The sequence below is a fragment of the Mauremys mutica genome, chromosome 10 (genome assembly GCF_020497125.1).
Source record: "Mauremys mutica isolate MM-2020 ecotype Southern chromosome 10, ASM2049712v1, whole genome shotgun sequence".
Lineage (NCBI taxonomy): Eukaryota > Metazoa > Chordata > Testudines > Geoemydidae > Mauremys > Mauremys mutica.
The window spans coordinates 39,498,786-39,513,977 of NC_059081.1; the positions used below are offsets into that span (position 1 = coordinate 39,498,786).

Consider the following 15,192-nt stretch of genomic DNA (forward strand, 5'->3'; position numbering starts at 1 on the left):
AAAATGTTACAGCCATCCCAAGGCCTGTATATAGTGGAAGGTACAATATGGTCAATCGAGGATTAGTGGACAGATTGTTAATTTCCTTTCTTTTAGTAGGTGAGTAAATTTTTTCATTCTAGGCACATTTACCATGCACGTATCTGCCTCCATGTTACATAGTTGCCTAATGTTTTTTTAGATCTTAAATTACTCTAAATAATTTAGAAAATGTTACTGGCAAATTTTTCCACTTCACTGTTCATCCTCTTCCAGATAATACATTAAATACTTCCAAGGTTCACCATACTAGGAATTTAATTCCATGTTGAACACTGTATATTTATTCCTACCTCTTATTTTCTATCCTTTCCCTTCAACAATTTCCAGTGAAAGACAGAAGTTTACTTCTCATCTCATGACTTAGTTTCCTTTATGGCACTTTAAACCAGGTTATTTTGCAACAAAAAAGTTTAAAAACAGACATTTATTTCTCCAAGAGAATTTTATAAAGAAAGGTAACATTTTCCAAAATGTGAAAGAGCAGTGCAATTGTTTAAAAAATAAGCAGACCAACTGATACAAGCTGTATGGATGGGATAGGAGGAGGTAGATTGTTCCTCCACCATTAAATATAATTGGTAGGCATTAAATTTCATTAGATAGTTAGAATCCAGCCCACTGAAGTACCATTTAATGTCATTTTGTCCAGAGAATAAACTGGCAGTATTAGTAATCTATCATCTTTGATGTACGGCATTAAACTCTACAACACCACCAGTTTTAAGACAAACACTTGAACACTTCCTCGGGTCACTAAGAGAAATTTCTGTACTCTGTGACAATACCTGCTTATGGTTCAGTGCAGAAGAAAAACAATCATTTGCACATTATGTATACGCTATGACAAGACCATTTTTGTACAGCCAAGTGTACAGACCACTTCAGTGCTAGCACTCCAGAGATATGCTGAATCAGTAGATTACAAAACAGCTGTTGGCTGAGGATATAAAAATAATAGTCTATTGGAATAGAGTGCAATCATTATCTGCCTTAACACAGCTTGTTAACTGGTGAAGGAAATACTTCCATTACAAAATATTTAATCTGGTTCCTTTTTCTATTACTCTATGAGAAAAAGACCATATACTTCTCTTGAATTATGACTATTAGTGAGCAGCATGATTATAATCTGTTCCGCCTTCTCACATTCTTTGCATCCTAAAACATGAAAGCCCTAATACAGTAACTCACCAGAATGTTCACAACCTGTTATTTTGCTTGAACATTCAGCTCACCTTTGGAAAAGGTCAGGCCATTGCTGAAACTTTGCAAGAGTTAATTGACACCAGCTAAATGAATAACTCTAAGGTCATGGCCCAAGGAAATGATGAGCTAAACTTGCAGTACGTGTACAGATAATTTTTTCTAAAATATGTACTCTAATTCAAATAGGAATTATTTCAGGGAACTTCTGTGGTACTATACAGGAGGTCACATTAGATTATCACAATGGGCCTTTCTGGCCTTGGAATCTAAGACTCTATTAAGGACAAATAATATGCTTGAAATGCATTACTACATTACCCACAGATTAGCTCTTCTGCATACCCGGACAACTGACATGGCTCCTTTATTACTTATGTGGAGGTAATGTCTTAGACTCCCTGGAATTATACATTTGAGACTCTCTCCCTTTGGAAATAGATAAACGGAGGTGTTTAATTTAAGCTTCTATCTGCTCTCTGTATAGATGCTAAAGAACCTATGACACTTAATATAAGAAAAAGGGGATTTTATCCCAGTAGTCTTAGTCAAAACTTCCCCCTTCCCTACTTCATTAATATACAGCATGCTGTCTGACTGCAACTGACCACCCTAGCAGGGAGCTTGCTATTTTTCAGCAGTGCTATATGTACATGATTTCTAAAGTGCTTATGGATCTTTTAGCATGAGAAGCCTATCAAGGTACTCTGGCTAGGCGAGTCTCTTATTTTAAAAACTTGAAATACTGTGATAAACTTAAGGCAAACCAATGTTTGGATATACACTTGAAAATATTTCAGAGGGAGAGACGTGGTCTAAGGAGACTGAACACAGGACTTTGTGCTAGAAATCCATGACTTTGATACAGACTCTCAGGCCTTGGCAAGACAAATTCTGTCTCAGTTTCTCCTTCTGAAAAAAATGAAGATATATCAACCTAATAATGCTATGAGGGTTCAATTAATATTTGTAGAGCACTATTTTTCATAGTTTTAAAGTATTAAACAAAATCTTCATTTTCCATTTTAGATGCAGATTACACAGTAATTAGTATGATACATATTGTACATATGATGAATAAGAAAGTCCAGTCTCCATAAAAAAGGAGTTGTATCAAGAAAATAGTAAACAGAGCTGTACCCTAGGTGTCTAACGCTTAGATTTTGTCATCTAACTTCATGCTCATGTTGTGACCCCAAAGCCTGACATGAACTGAAGTCAGAGTACCATTTTAATTATATGGACTTTAAGTAGTCCTGCCCCCCTCTGCACAGAGGTTGCCACTATTCAATCATCTGTATCTAAACCCTGTTCCAAAAGAACATAACCCACAACATCTCCATTTTGTAAAACTTTCCTAACCTTGCTACAGTATGGAATAGGTACCCTGAATATCACAGTAATACTATCTTGCTAAAATTTTTAACTAACTCGTCTCATAGCATACAATTAATCTTACACTAAGAATACATTTTACATTAGAGTAAGTAGCTTTTCCTTTTCTAGGCAGATAATTGAATAGCTACTGTTCAACACTAATTAAAAAAAAATAGAGCATTTTGACCCAAAGGCCCTCAAAAAACCTTTATGACTTACCTTTGGCCTCTCTTCCTTTCCCTTTTGATTCTCTGTGCCTAACATTCTTGAAATATGCTTGAGGAGAACTGGGAGTTACATCATCACTGGGAGGAGAGTAAGTAGTACACGTGCTGTTTTCATTGTTTGGTTTGTGTGTAGGAGAAGAGTGAGTGGAAACAGAAGGACTTGACTCTAACAAACTCTCTGTGCTTTCCACTGGTTCAGACTTTTCAATCCTTTGATCTGCATCATTCAACTGGGATAAAGTTAGCTTTTCTGTTACTTCTAAAGACTTGACTTGACATGCTGTACCAATTTCTCTATTGTGGATAGCATCCTCTATATCCTCATCCTATAAATATATTTTAAAATAAAAGAGGTTATGGTAAATATAGTATTCAATTGTGCAGTCATAACATTTATGGTAAAAGCTTTTAAAAAAATAAAGCATTACAAAAATAAATCTTAAAACTTAATATGCCAAAGAAATTATGTCGACTCTTTTCTGTTTAAAACACAGGAGTTTATTTTTCCTCAATGCACATGGAGATTGACCTTATAAACTACCTTTATTGTAATACAACATTTTAATTTTAATAAAAACAGACTTTGCATATTCCTCAAGCTTTTATAATCTGGGCACATAGATTATACTGGGATAAGGGGCCTGCATACAGACAGATAATTATACTATCACAATACACAGAGAGCAGTCAGTCATCAGTAACTAAATTCTGATTTTATTAATCACTTAAGAGTTATCATCTGGAGTGAATTTTCAACTTTCTCCTCTTTCTACAGCTTCAAAAACCAAAATTTCCTCTTCATCTAAACCAGTGAAACCCTCAGATATGCCTTTGTCATCTCTTGAAAATGGTGATTTCATGAATTGTGTCATCTTCCTAGGCTCCTCTTGGGTCCAACTAAATAATTCTACTAAAATCATTCAACTTCTGCCATGTCATACACTCCTGAAATTCTTTAACTGGCTTCCCCGCATCATCTGCATCAAGATCACATTTTTTGACCTGACCTTCAAGGCTTAGCCAGAATGTTCTGATCACAACTCCAGTCTCTTTCCTTTCTATTTCCCCTCTCAGTTTTCCCAGTCAAGAAGCCCCTTTTTTGAAATCTGGTCTTTTTGACATCCACAGTGTGGAGAAGGGCTTCACCAAAACACACATGCCAGCACGCAAAGAATGTTGACAGGACATTAAGGTGGAATGTCTACATTCTCTTAAGAAAAAAAAAAAAAAAGGAAGGGTCTCTAACACCACCTTCTCTTTGCACAACTTGGTATAAGGTAAAGCAGTAACTATGGCCTAAAGCTCACCTTTTGCAAGCTTATGTCACTGACACTAGGAAAATGACTTTCCACATAAGAAATGTAAGGTCACAGAAAAGGAGCTGTCATCAGTTGCCAGGACTACACAAATATGCCACAATACAGTTTTGTATTGATGGGTCAGTTTGTCTAGGTTTGTGAACACAATCACTCCCAGCCTGTGCGGAAGGACTACTGCCAAGCATTTCATGAAAACATGGCCCAAAATCACGTTTTTCTTTTTTGCTAAACAAACGACAACAAAAACCCACACAATTTAAACAGGAACTGACAAAGAAAGGCAAATAATTTTAGAAAAAGGATATACTATGAGCCAGAACAGAGGTAAACAATCAGGTACAAGGAACTCCTTCTCCAGAAGAGGAAAGCAAAACTGGCTTGAAACACATGGGCAGCAAAATATATAGCCAGCTACATTCCCTCTAAATTGCGCAGCTGCCAAAGAGTCAACCGACTGCCGCACACTTGATTAGCAGAGACGTGCACATCCAGCAACATGTGTTCAGGTGCCCTTCCTCTCGCTGCCCTGCAGTGCGTTGCTCCGGCCCAGCTGCTCCCACAACCGTCCTGCTCGCGGGGGAAGAAGGAGGTGCTGATGTCAGGGTGTCCCTCTCCTCCCTACCCACATACCCCATCTCTGCAGAGTGGGGAAGGGGAGACAGGGCTCAGAAGCAGGACAGACCTGCTGTGGTCTGAACGAGCCTTCTGGTGAGTGCCTCTCTGCTTAAAGGAGACAGTGCACGGTCTTTCACACTTTCCCAGCTCACACGCACGCACACTCTCTCTCTCTCACATTCACCTCCCAACACATACTTGTGTTATTATTGTCTTCTTGGTACTTCCTGCAATGCATATATATTTTCTATAATTCTATTCTTTCAAAGTGCTGTCATTTTAGTTTTTTGAATGGTGTATGCATTTAATAATTTAATTTCTCTCTCATGCTTAAATTTAATTGAGTAGTGAGTTCTAAAATGCCTAACTAGTCCTGGTTGGAGTAATTTTATATTTTTAAAAAGTTACCATAGGGATATTATATTTAGGTTTTCTGTTTCTACTGGTGGCACACATCACCTCAATTATTGGTACACAAAATTCATTCTGCAAATGCATGGAAAAAATTAGAGGGAACACTGATAGCTGGGGGGAATAACATGTAATGTCTGCTAGTGGGTTTGGTCCATGCGCTACTCAGACTACTGCTGCCTGATATGGCCCAAGAATGGTCTTTGAGCTTTGGAAGTTCTGTTGGTTTTGGGGCTAAGTGAGTATTAATCTAGGATTGGAAAACCTGTTTCTGGTGGCTTCAGACAGATGTCTAGCTGCTGTCTAACAAAATGGTCAAAATGATTACTGGCTAGAGCTATGCCTTCTCATTTCCTGAGGTGGAGAAATATGAAAGGATAAAGCTGTGCATGCCACCACAATGAAGATGAAGTTCCAAGTTCGTACAATTACCAAGAGCAGTGATCCATCCAGGCAATACTCAAAGAACGTAAGACAAGGAATAGAAACTGAGAAAGCCTAGCCACACTTAAATTTTACTGTTGGCAATGCAAGGCTAGACAATAAAATGATTTGAAGCTAAATCATATTCTCTAACGTGTACCAGAATACTATATTGACACCCTCTTTCTTGTGGAATCAAGTGGCCTTTACAAAGAGGAGACAGATTTTATTTTAAACCAAATTTTGGAAGATATAATGGTTAGCAGAGAATTAAAGGTTAGCAAGCAGGCATATTTCAAATAGAAAAATTACCAGACTACTTGTTTAAATTTATCACTTATAGTCATGTTAACAGTTGTTTTTCACACAGACTGTTTTTAAAGTTATGCACAGAGGGTGAACTTTGAAAGAATTGTTCACCCAACCTAGCATGAGAATCTGTGATACTTCTGCACAATCTGAATAAAGTATGTCCAAGGTTCTTGGTGTGCTGCACTTCCCCCTACAGTACTGCAGTATTAAAAATAACATTTATCACAATATTTATACTTATTTCCCCACACTTACCTACTTTATATGCTTATTTAAAATATTAAATACAAAATAAGAATCATAAGTTTTATCTGATTTGATCTGGTTTAGTTTAAGAAACGTCAAAGTTGTGTGTTGAACACCTTACACATTTCTAGCTTAATGATAACTAATTCTTTAGAGGGTTTACTTATTCTAGTCAGAAGTCACAAAGTAGAACTTAATTTTGGATAGTTATTTTAAATTGTTAATATAAATGAAAACAGTATACTGAATATATATTATACATAGATATCAGTACCTGTAGAGTTGATTTCTGCTGTCCAATTCCAAGAGATTCTTTTAGCTTTGATCGAGAAGGTGGCTGACGTTTTACTTTCAGAGCAAGCTGAGCTTTTGCTTTGTGGGCACTAGTATCTAATCTTGGAGTATCCCCCATAAAAGTATCAAAATCTGCAACAAACAAAATAAATACTTACAAAAAGTTGTGCCAGGAAAGTTCTCAAACAAATCAATCTTCGCAAAAGTCAAGTATTTTCTGTTACTTTCAGTATACATCTTCAAAAAGTAAAAACAAAATTTCTCTCATCTGCTAATTGTTTACCATTATGACAATACCATTTTATATGAAGGGTGTGTCCCTATATCTGTCAGTCAGAGACATGGCAGCCAATCTGAAAGTAGGCTCTTTCAGTCCCTTTTCCTTGTTGAACCTCATCAGATTTCTTTTGGCCCTATCCTCCAATTTGTGTAGGTCACTCTGGACCCTATCCCTACCCTGCAGCATATCTACCTCTCCCCACTCCCACATTTCCCCACTCCCACCTTCCGACACCGGAGCTGAGAATTTCCAAAACTGCAGAAAAACAAGTTAGGCTCCCCGAAGTTTTCCAAAGAGCCACTTTCCCTGAGCATGACACCTAACTGGCAGCAAGAGATCATGAAAACCTGAATCTTATTTGTAGATTCTGACAGTTTCTGGGCAGGAAAGGAGGGGCATCTGGGTTCAGAAGAACCAATCTCAACAGTTTTAAGAATGGAGTAATACATTGGCAGTAACTGATCTGTAAAACCCTCTTACCAAAAAACTGGTAGTCCATCATCCAAGATTGATTTTTGCTCTCCTAGACACCTCCTGAGTGTCTTAGTGAGGTTGGAAACTAAGTAGCCTATTCCTTGAGGGAAACCCCATTAGGATTTTCCAAGGAATGAGAGGGAGGGATAGGACAAAGAGCAGGGAAAGGAAAATTAGCATTTGGCCCAGTTCTCCCTTCTTCAGGAAATCCACTTGGGGTGGGGGAGAAAGATTTTCCCTTTGAGAGGCAGCACACAGGTCCCTGGAAACAGTGAAGGAGGTGGTTAAGTGTCCTGCTTCAGAGTCTTCTTTGGAGAAGATGGGAAGGGAGCCCCAAAGGAGGAAGAGATGAATAATCTAAAGTTAACCCAAGCAATGGCCCTTAGGTGAAATCTCACAAGCTGATGAACAAGGAGCAGCCTGGGAGATGTCAACCTCCAGGATGATCCTTGTTGTGATTCTCTGAGCTGGTGTCCTCCTCTTTAATATCTGGTTCTTCTGTTCCCAGAGTCCCGAAACTGAAAGAGGCTATTAGAGCCTGGTTGGGGCACCCTATTCAGAGTCAATCACGTTCCCCTTCTTCCTTGTGCTCACCATAGCAGAACTGTAGAAGAGGTTTGGGAAGAAGATGGACACACTGAACAGTAAGGACTCACTGCAGGAGTTGAACAGGATGGGCTTTTTTTGATATCTCTGGCCCCCCCCCCCCCGATTCTTTTAAAAGTCTTAAACCTTCTTCTGCTTCGCCAGAGCTCTGAAGTACGGGGTCTCAAGAAAACACAACCACCACATCTAAAGACTAGGCTACTGCTGCTGTTCCAGAAAGAGGCAAGAGAGTAAATGGCAGAAGTCTGCCTGCCTTTCACAGATGGGGGTGGGGGAAACTAGGCACAAAAAACTCTAGCTCTGGATTGGTTGCTACCTGCTTGACAAATGAGAGGAAACATGTATATTGGACACGTGACAAAAGCTGGTAACTGCCGCAGATGCCATATGCACTGATATACCATTAAAATGTTAAAAGTTGAACATTTCACTTGTTTATGCCAACACCTCAAATTTTTTTATTTTTTAAAATAGGGCTTGCATTTCTCCTCAGAGGAGACCATCCAGGAACTTTGAAGGCTGTAAGTTGAGAGCAGTGTACATGAGTGTCTGTAGAAATTCTACCCCATAATTTTTTAAGAATCATAGCGATGGCAATTCAAATCCTATAACATATGGATGTATCAGAAGAGGTACTTCTAGTAGAGATAAAGAGGTATTAAATGCCATAGTACAAGGCATGATTAGTAAGACCTCATCTAGAATACTCTATACTGTTCTGGTCACCCATGTTCAAGAAAGATGCATTCAAACTGGAACAGGTCCAGAGAAGGACTACTGTGATGATCAGGAGACTGGAGAGTCTATTTGAGAAGAGATATCATTCTCTCTATAAATACATCAGGAAGGTAAACACCAGTAAGGGAGGAGAAATAGCTGAAGGATAATGTTGGCAGAAGAACAAAAGGGTATAAAACTGGCCATGAATAAATTTAGGCTGGAAATTAGAGGAATGTTTCTAAACATCAGAGGAATGAAGCTCTGGGACAGCCTTGCAATAGAAACAGCAGAGGAAGTAACCTACACAGCATTAAGATGGAGTTTGTTAAGTTTGTGAACTGGATAACATGTTGGGGTTGCCCAGAACAGCAGGGGACTGCACTCGATAACCGAGGAAGTACCTTCCTGTCCTATGTTCAACACAGAACCTTTTCTGTTTCAGATTTTTTTAGGCCTCAGGTAGCAGCTAACTGCAAATCTCTCCCCTCTACTCCTCCTACAAATACTCCAAACTACACAAAACTTCTGAAACTGGTATGGTAAACCTTGCAAATCCCAACCCCACAGCAACTTTTTACAGGATGGTCTTATGTTATCTTTAAGTCTCACCAGTCTACCCTAACAATTCACTGGCCTATTAGACCAAAGATCATCATCAACTTAGAGCAAAAGTTCTCAACCTTTTCCAGGATCCCCCCTTCCCCTATTTAGTACTATGGAAGGGGTAGGATGGTTTTGACTCTTGATACCGGTTTGCAATCCCAAGCTTTAGAACTCATGCCTTTGAGTATTAAAAAGAAGCATTTCCCCCCCAAACCCTCCTTCACAGAGTTCTATTTCCACTTTTTTCCTCCAATACCTTGTATTTGTTCAGTTCCACACTGTCCAGTGTGTAAAATGGCCCTAGTAGCTAACATGAAAGGAATCTACTGCAGTTCCTAACAAACCCCTAGCCAGTCAATCAAGACCAAAGTTGCACATCTTCATAAATAAAGCTGACCAAAGTCAAAGTCATCCCAATAACCTGATGGTTAAACATCTTTCCACAGGTATTTAAAGGGAACTGCTAAGTGCTGGATTTCCTGGGGTAGACAAAGCAAAGCAAAAACTAGAGGAGAATGTTACATTCGGTCTCTCTCCAGTGTTAGCATTCTCTCTCCTGCTCATTTTTTTGTATCCAAGGAGATAAGACATGGTTAATCAATCACATATAGATAGTGGAGTACAAAACAAATCACCTTAACAAAATAAGGACAAATAGGAGACTCTAGTAAATATACATGACCCTAGAAAAAAAGGTCAGGCAATGTTTTCCATTGGAATATACATATGAGCATACTTTGAGTTAGACAGACGAAATATTCATATGGCTGACAAATTTTCATCCTGTAAAACTTTTAGGCATAAATTTGTTTAGTCATTTAGATCCAGCACCAAAACAAGTCCATCCATCCTTCAATACCAAGCAAACAGACGTAGATTCCCTGAAGTCCACAGACTGTGATTGGAACAATGCTTTCCATGAAGATGTGCAAAGCTATAAATAAAAAAAGATGATCCTTTGGAAAGATTCTTAGGAAAATTGGATAAGCCTTCTGATCACCAAACAGAAGTTCAGGAAAAGGGATAACACTGCATTAGAAGCTTCTATCAATTTAGGGGTTTCTGGAGAGCCGGTCAGATCTCAATATTTGAGTCAATTGGGTAAACTTTATTTACTAAACTCATAAGATCTTCACATTGAAAGGAAAATAATTATTCCATTCAGACTTGGTGGTTTTATGACCTGGAAACTGTATTTCCAATGAGGACACATGATAAATAAAGTTACCTCTATCCAAGAAGCCAGTTTCCTGGCAAATAATGACCCAAGACGCTAAAGTAAGCAAATACACTTCTTAAGGTTGTAGCAAAGGTGTTGCCAAAAATGCCTATCTTTTTCCTTTGTGTTTGGTACAGCATTCTGATAAGATCCCTATCATATAATATTGCCCATCATGTAAATCGTCCTTTACTAGTACATTAAGAAAACATCAACGAGCCATTCAAAGTAGAACTCAACGCTTGTTTAAAAATAAACAATTTTTTCCCAGGGTACTTAAGCAAATACATCAGTGTCCAATCTAAATACTTCTTTTCATCAAGATATGTATAATGCTCCATTAAAAAGGATCACAGTCAACTCTGTGCCTATCACTTCCCACACACAATCCCCAAAATCCAGTATAAGTACAAAACATTTTCTGTACCATATGGTTTTTAACTCTCTCTTTTTTAAACACACAAACATAGCTCTCTTCCACCGCACCCCCCTATTAACTTATTTGGTTACAGTTGATACTTGGGAGTTTTATTATCACAGGTTTTTAATTTCTATTACTGCTCAACTTACCGGCATCTGAAGAAACTAATTTTTCCACTGCTGATGAGACTATTTCTTTTGTATTTTCTTCTTTAATCTCTGAGCATTCATTTAGTTTTTCTGGACTTTGAGAGACAGTGTCCAGCAAAATGCTACTGCCAATCGTACAAGGTATTCGTTCATATATTTTTAATTTGTTCTGAAGCTCTGAAATCTGCAAATGTTAAAATTCAAAGTTAGATGCCACTTCTCAAGAATGAGAAAACTGTATTAAAAATATTATATTGCCTACCTCCTCTTGCAATATGTTCTGTTGCGCTGCATGTTTCTTGTCTCTTTCTTCAAGAACCCTTGTATGATCCTCTTCTTTTTTCATAAATTCTATTTCTCTAGTGGGGGAAGATACAATTGTACTGCAACATTAGAGGGGTTTCAGGTGATAAAGAAACATTAAAATTGGTTATTTATTGAATTAATTATACTTGTTGCAACGTCACTATTTAAACACTGCAAATGGCCATCACACAACTTCCAGTAATGGTGTTCATTATTTTTGTAAGCCCACTCTCCCCTCAAGTATGTGCATTATAAATACCAGGAAAAACAGGAGTTATAACGGTAAAGTTTACTCCGGGCTGAAGCTTAAAATGCTATACAAGGTCAGTGGCACTTTTTCACCCTTAAGATTCTTTAGAAAATTCCATTTGGCTATTTTTAACCTGTAAAAATTCAAACAAATATGTATAAGATGTTATGTGGATATAGAACCCAAACTATTGGAACTGCTCTGCTTTTTCTTAAGTTTTACATAAATAAGATGGTGCAGCTGCCAAAGTATTCTATATGCATTCCATAGGTTGCGATAGAGCTCCACAGTTAAGCGCCAATATCCTGTCAACTTCCTTTTTCGCCCATCCGAGTGAGTCTGTAATGGCCTGCGGTTTATGCAACAAAAATTATTCTGAAACTGCCTACCAAAGAAAGCGAGAAGGACAAAAGCAAATTGCCCCAGGGGAGACAGGGAACATCTTACAGTGAAATAAAATGCAGCAATACCACTGTAAATCAAGCAACTAAAAGAACCTGACTGAAAATAATAGTCCAGGTCAGCCAGAGAGCGGTAACAGTGTACACAATGCAGTGTGGAGCTGAGAGCCAGAATGTAAGCAGACATATTCATGTTATGTTTGAGCTCCAGAGCAGGGAAGCTTCAAAGAACAGAAGAGGGACCTTTCAAGAGACTCTTAAATTGTGTGAAAAGGCACAGGGTAAGAGGTAGTAATTCTAGTTGTGCGTAGTAGAGGTAAACATCACAGACTGCACTCAGAGAAGCAGCAAGTGCAGAAACTGCATTGTACGCTCACAGCAACTACTCAAAACATGCCACAGGTGTGTTTTGCACTATCAGACACTTCCAAGTAGACTTCAGGGATAGCTCAAATTTCAGTAGTCTACCCTGGAGAGAAAAAAGGCATTAATGACCATTGCTATATCTGAATAAGAGCAGACTATTCACAGCCTCTTAAGACGCTATGGCTGATATTTAGATATCAATCACAGATAGAGCCAAAAATGATCTCCAGCTCAATCAGGACTCACTATGGGGACTCATGGACCTTTTCTTAGAGGCCTTACGTGAATGGCTCATGGGTAGCTCCTTGGGATCTCCTCCCTTTGAAGTACAGGGTTCTGGTGAGGTCTCCTGCTGTGGCTCAGGTGGTTGAAGGGCAGACTCTGTGAGTAGGAGTTTGAGCCTCGGTTCTCTGTCCTTTCTGGATCTGGGCTTCAGTTGCTGACACAAACCACACTTCTGTGGGATGTTTCTCTCCCAGGTAGCAGACGCACTGAGAGTGTCCGTCAGTCACTGGGATAAATTCCTTGCAACTGAGACACTTCTTGAAGCCCACAGAGCCCCCCAAACTGGGGCTTGATGAAATAAAGTCTTTTCTTTTTCTAGACAATGGCCAAATAAAAATGTAAAGAAAGTAAAAGGAAGAAAAGAGATTTCAGAAGGAAGCTAAAGATTAGCAATTCTAAAAAAAGTTAATCTGTGAACGGACAGCTAAAGCGCAGTCTCTAATGGGGTGGTTGAGAAGGAACTGAGAAGGGTTCACTCACACACACTGGTTAGCCTCATGGCAGAGCACAGGGTGGGCTGAACGGACACTGCTACCAAAGTTCTCTGATTAGCAGTGCAGGGACGCAGACATACCTACAGGGGAGCACCCACAAGGACACTATTCAAAGAAGAAAGTTAAGTAATCAATACTTAATTGATTAGTAAATGCCCCATTATTAATTTATTTAGCACCCAGGGATGTCAAAAAAGGATTATGGCCCCACTGTGTTCAGCACCATGCAACAAAGAGTTTCTCTTTCAGAAACATCACAGTTAGAAAGAAACTATGGGAAAAAACAGGAAAAATATTAATGCAACTGTGATGTTATCTGATTAAAATATGACCATATAGATCATTGTTGCAACCAGTGTTATATATTTGCAACATATCTTATACAAAATGTGGCATGTAAGAGGTCTATGCAAAGATTATGATTTGCTGAATATGATTATGCTATGTGTATGCATGTATCATTTTTATATTTGAATTTATGAGTATTGGCTCTATACCTGTATTTCAAATGTTTGCCCCTGCGGTAATGCCCACAAGGTATTTAGCCCGCACATCTTGAAGAGACTATTCAAATTAAGTGACTCATTAAAGAACACTTAACTCACAATGGAAGACACCTATCCACTGTTAATGGAATTTCCTGCCAGGTCTAAGTCAAGTCATGCATGGACATGTGACTTGCTCATGTGACTCCAAACTCCATCTTGTACCTATAATTTTCCACTAGCAGTGCTGAGGGCTTTGTTTGAAACAATGGATTTCTCTCCACATGGCAGAAGCTATAAAAAGTCCTTGAAACACCTCCATTTTGCCTCTTTCCTGCTCAAGCCTCTGGACCAGAGGTGGGCAAACTGCGGCCCGCGGCTCCTGTCCAGCCCCTGAGCTCCTGCCCCAGGAGGCCAGCCCCCGGCCCCGCCCTGCTGTTCCCCCTCCCCTGCAGCCTCAGTGCACCCCGCCGCTGGCGCAATGCTCTGGGCGGTGGGCTGCAAGCTCCTGGGGCAGCACTGCTGCAGAGCCCAGCCTGACCCGGTGCTCAGTGCTGCGCAGCATGGCTGTAGCACCGCCAGCCACCAGTGCTCCAGGCAGAGCGGTAAGGGGGCAGGGAGCAGGGGGGGTTGGATAGAGGGCAGGGGAGTTCAGGGGGGTGGATAGGGGTCGAGGCGGTCAGAAGGGGGATGAATGGGGGCACAGGTCTCGGGGGGGCAGTCAGGAAGGAGGGAGGGGTTGGATGGTGCAAAGGGGGGAAGTCAGGGGACAGGGAGTGGGGGTGGGTGGGTGGATGGGGCAGGGGTCCCAGGGGGCCATCAGGGAACAGGGTGGGTTGGAGTCCCTGGGGACAGGATAAGGGGGGCAGCCCATGCCTCCCTCCCCTAACTGGCTGTCCATACAGTTTCCGAAACCCGATGCGGCCCTCAGGCCAAAAAGTTTGCCCGCCCCTGCTCTGGGCTATTAACTTATACTAATGGGAGCATTCCAACCGAGGGACTGATGACTTTCCAATGATTTGGAAGCAGCCAGAGACTTGACTTAAGCCAGCAGTTTATTCCATCACTGCTACAAGCATGAACCAAGAACTTTGCATTTATTGTATGTATTTGATTCCTTTAACCTATATATAAACACTTTTACATTTTAGATACTAAAGGATTGGCAACAGCACGATTTTGGGGTAAGATCTGACTTGTATATTGACCTGGGTGTGTGGCTAGTCCTTTGGCATCAGAAGAACCTGTTATTCGATTAAATTGGTTTTAAAGAACCACTCATATACAAGTCTAGTGTTTTCGGTGGTGATACAAGGACTGGAATGTCTAAGGAAACTGCTGTTCTGACTTCTTGTTAGCTTCTGTTTCGACACAGAGGTTTACTTTTGTTGCTGGTCTGGTATATCTCATGGGAGAATAACCACTAGTTTGGGGGTGTATCTGCCCTATTTCTCAGCAGTTTGTCCTGAATTTGGTATTCTCAGTTGTGATCCACAAAGGCACAGTTACAGCAACAAGGGTGGAGAAAAGTATTTAACCAGTTCAACCCACCACTACATGCAGAAGAAGTCAGGTTTTTGTATTTAGGAGTGCTGAAGCACTGTTATCATGAAGCCAACTTTCTCTGCACCTCAACATGCTACCCCTTTATTTCCCTCATCCCA

At 39.9% G+C, this 15,192-nt stretch overlaps 1 protein-coding gene across 3 annotated transcripts in view; it reads right to left on the bottom strand.

Annotated features, from left to right (window-relative positions):
- Positions 1–15,192, bottom strand: part of LOC123378674 (neurabin-1-like) — a 75,446-nt gene that overhangs the window by 38,921 nt on the left and 21,333 nt on the right. For all 3 annotated transcript variants that reach the window (XM_045032749.1, XM_045032750.1, XR_006582703.1), the window contains exons 9-12: positions 11,204–11,300; positions 10,942–11,125; positions 6,450–6,601; positions 2,842–3,175 (exon numbers count right to left, since the gene is read on the bottom strand). In XM_045032749.1, coding sequence (XP_044888684.1) covers positions 2,842–3,175; positions 6,450–6,601; positions 10,942–11,125; positions 11,204–11,300 — 767 coding nt within the window. The remainder of the gene's footprint in view (positions 1–2,841; positions 3,176–6,449; positions 6,602–10,941; positions 11,126–11,203; positions 11,301–15,192) is intronic.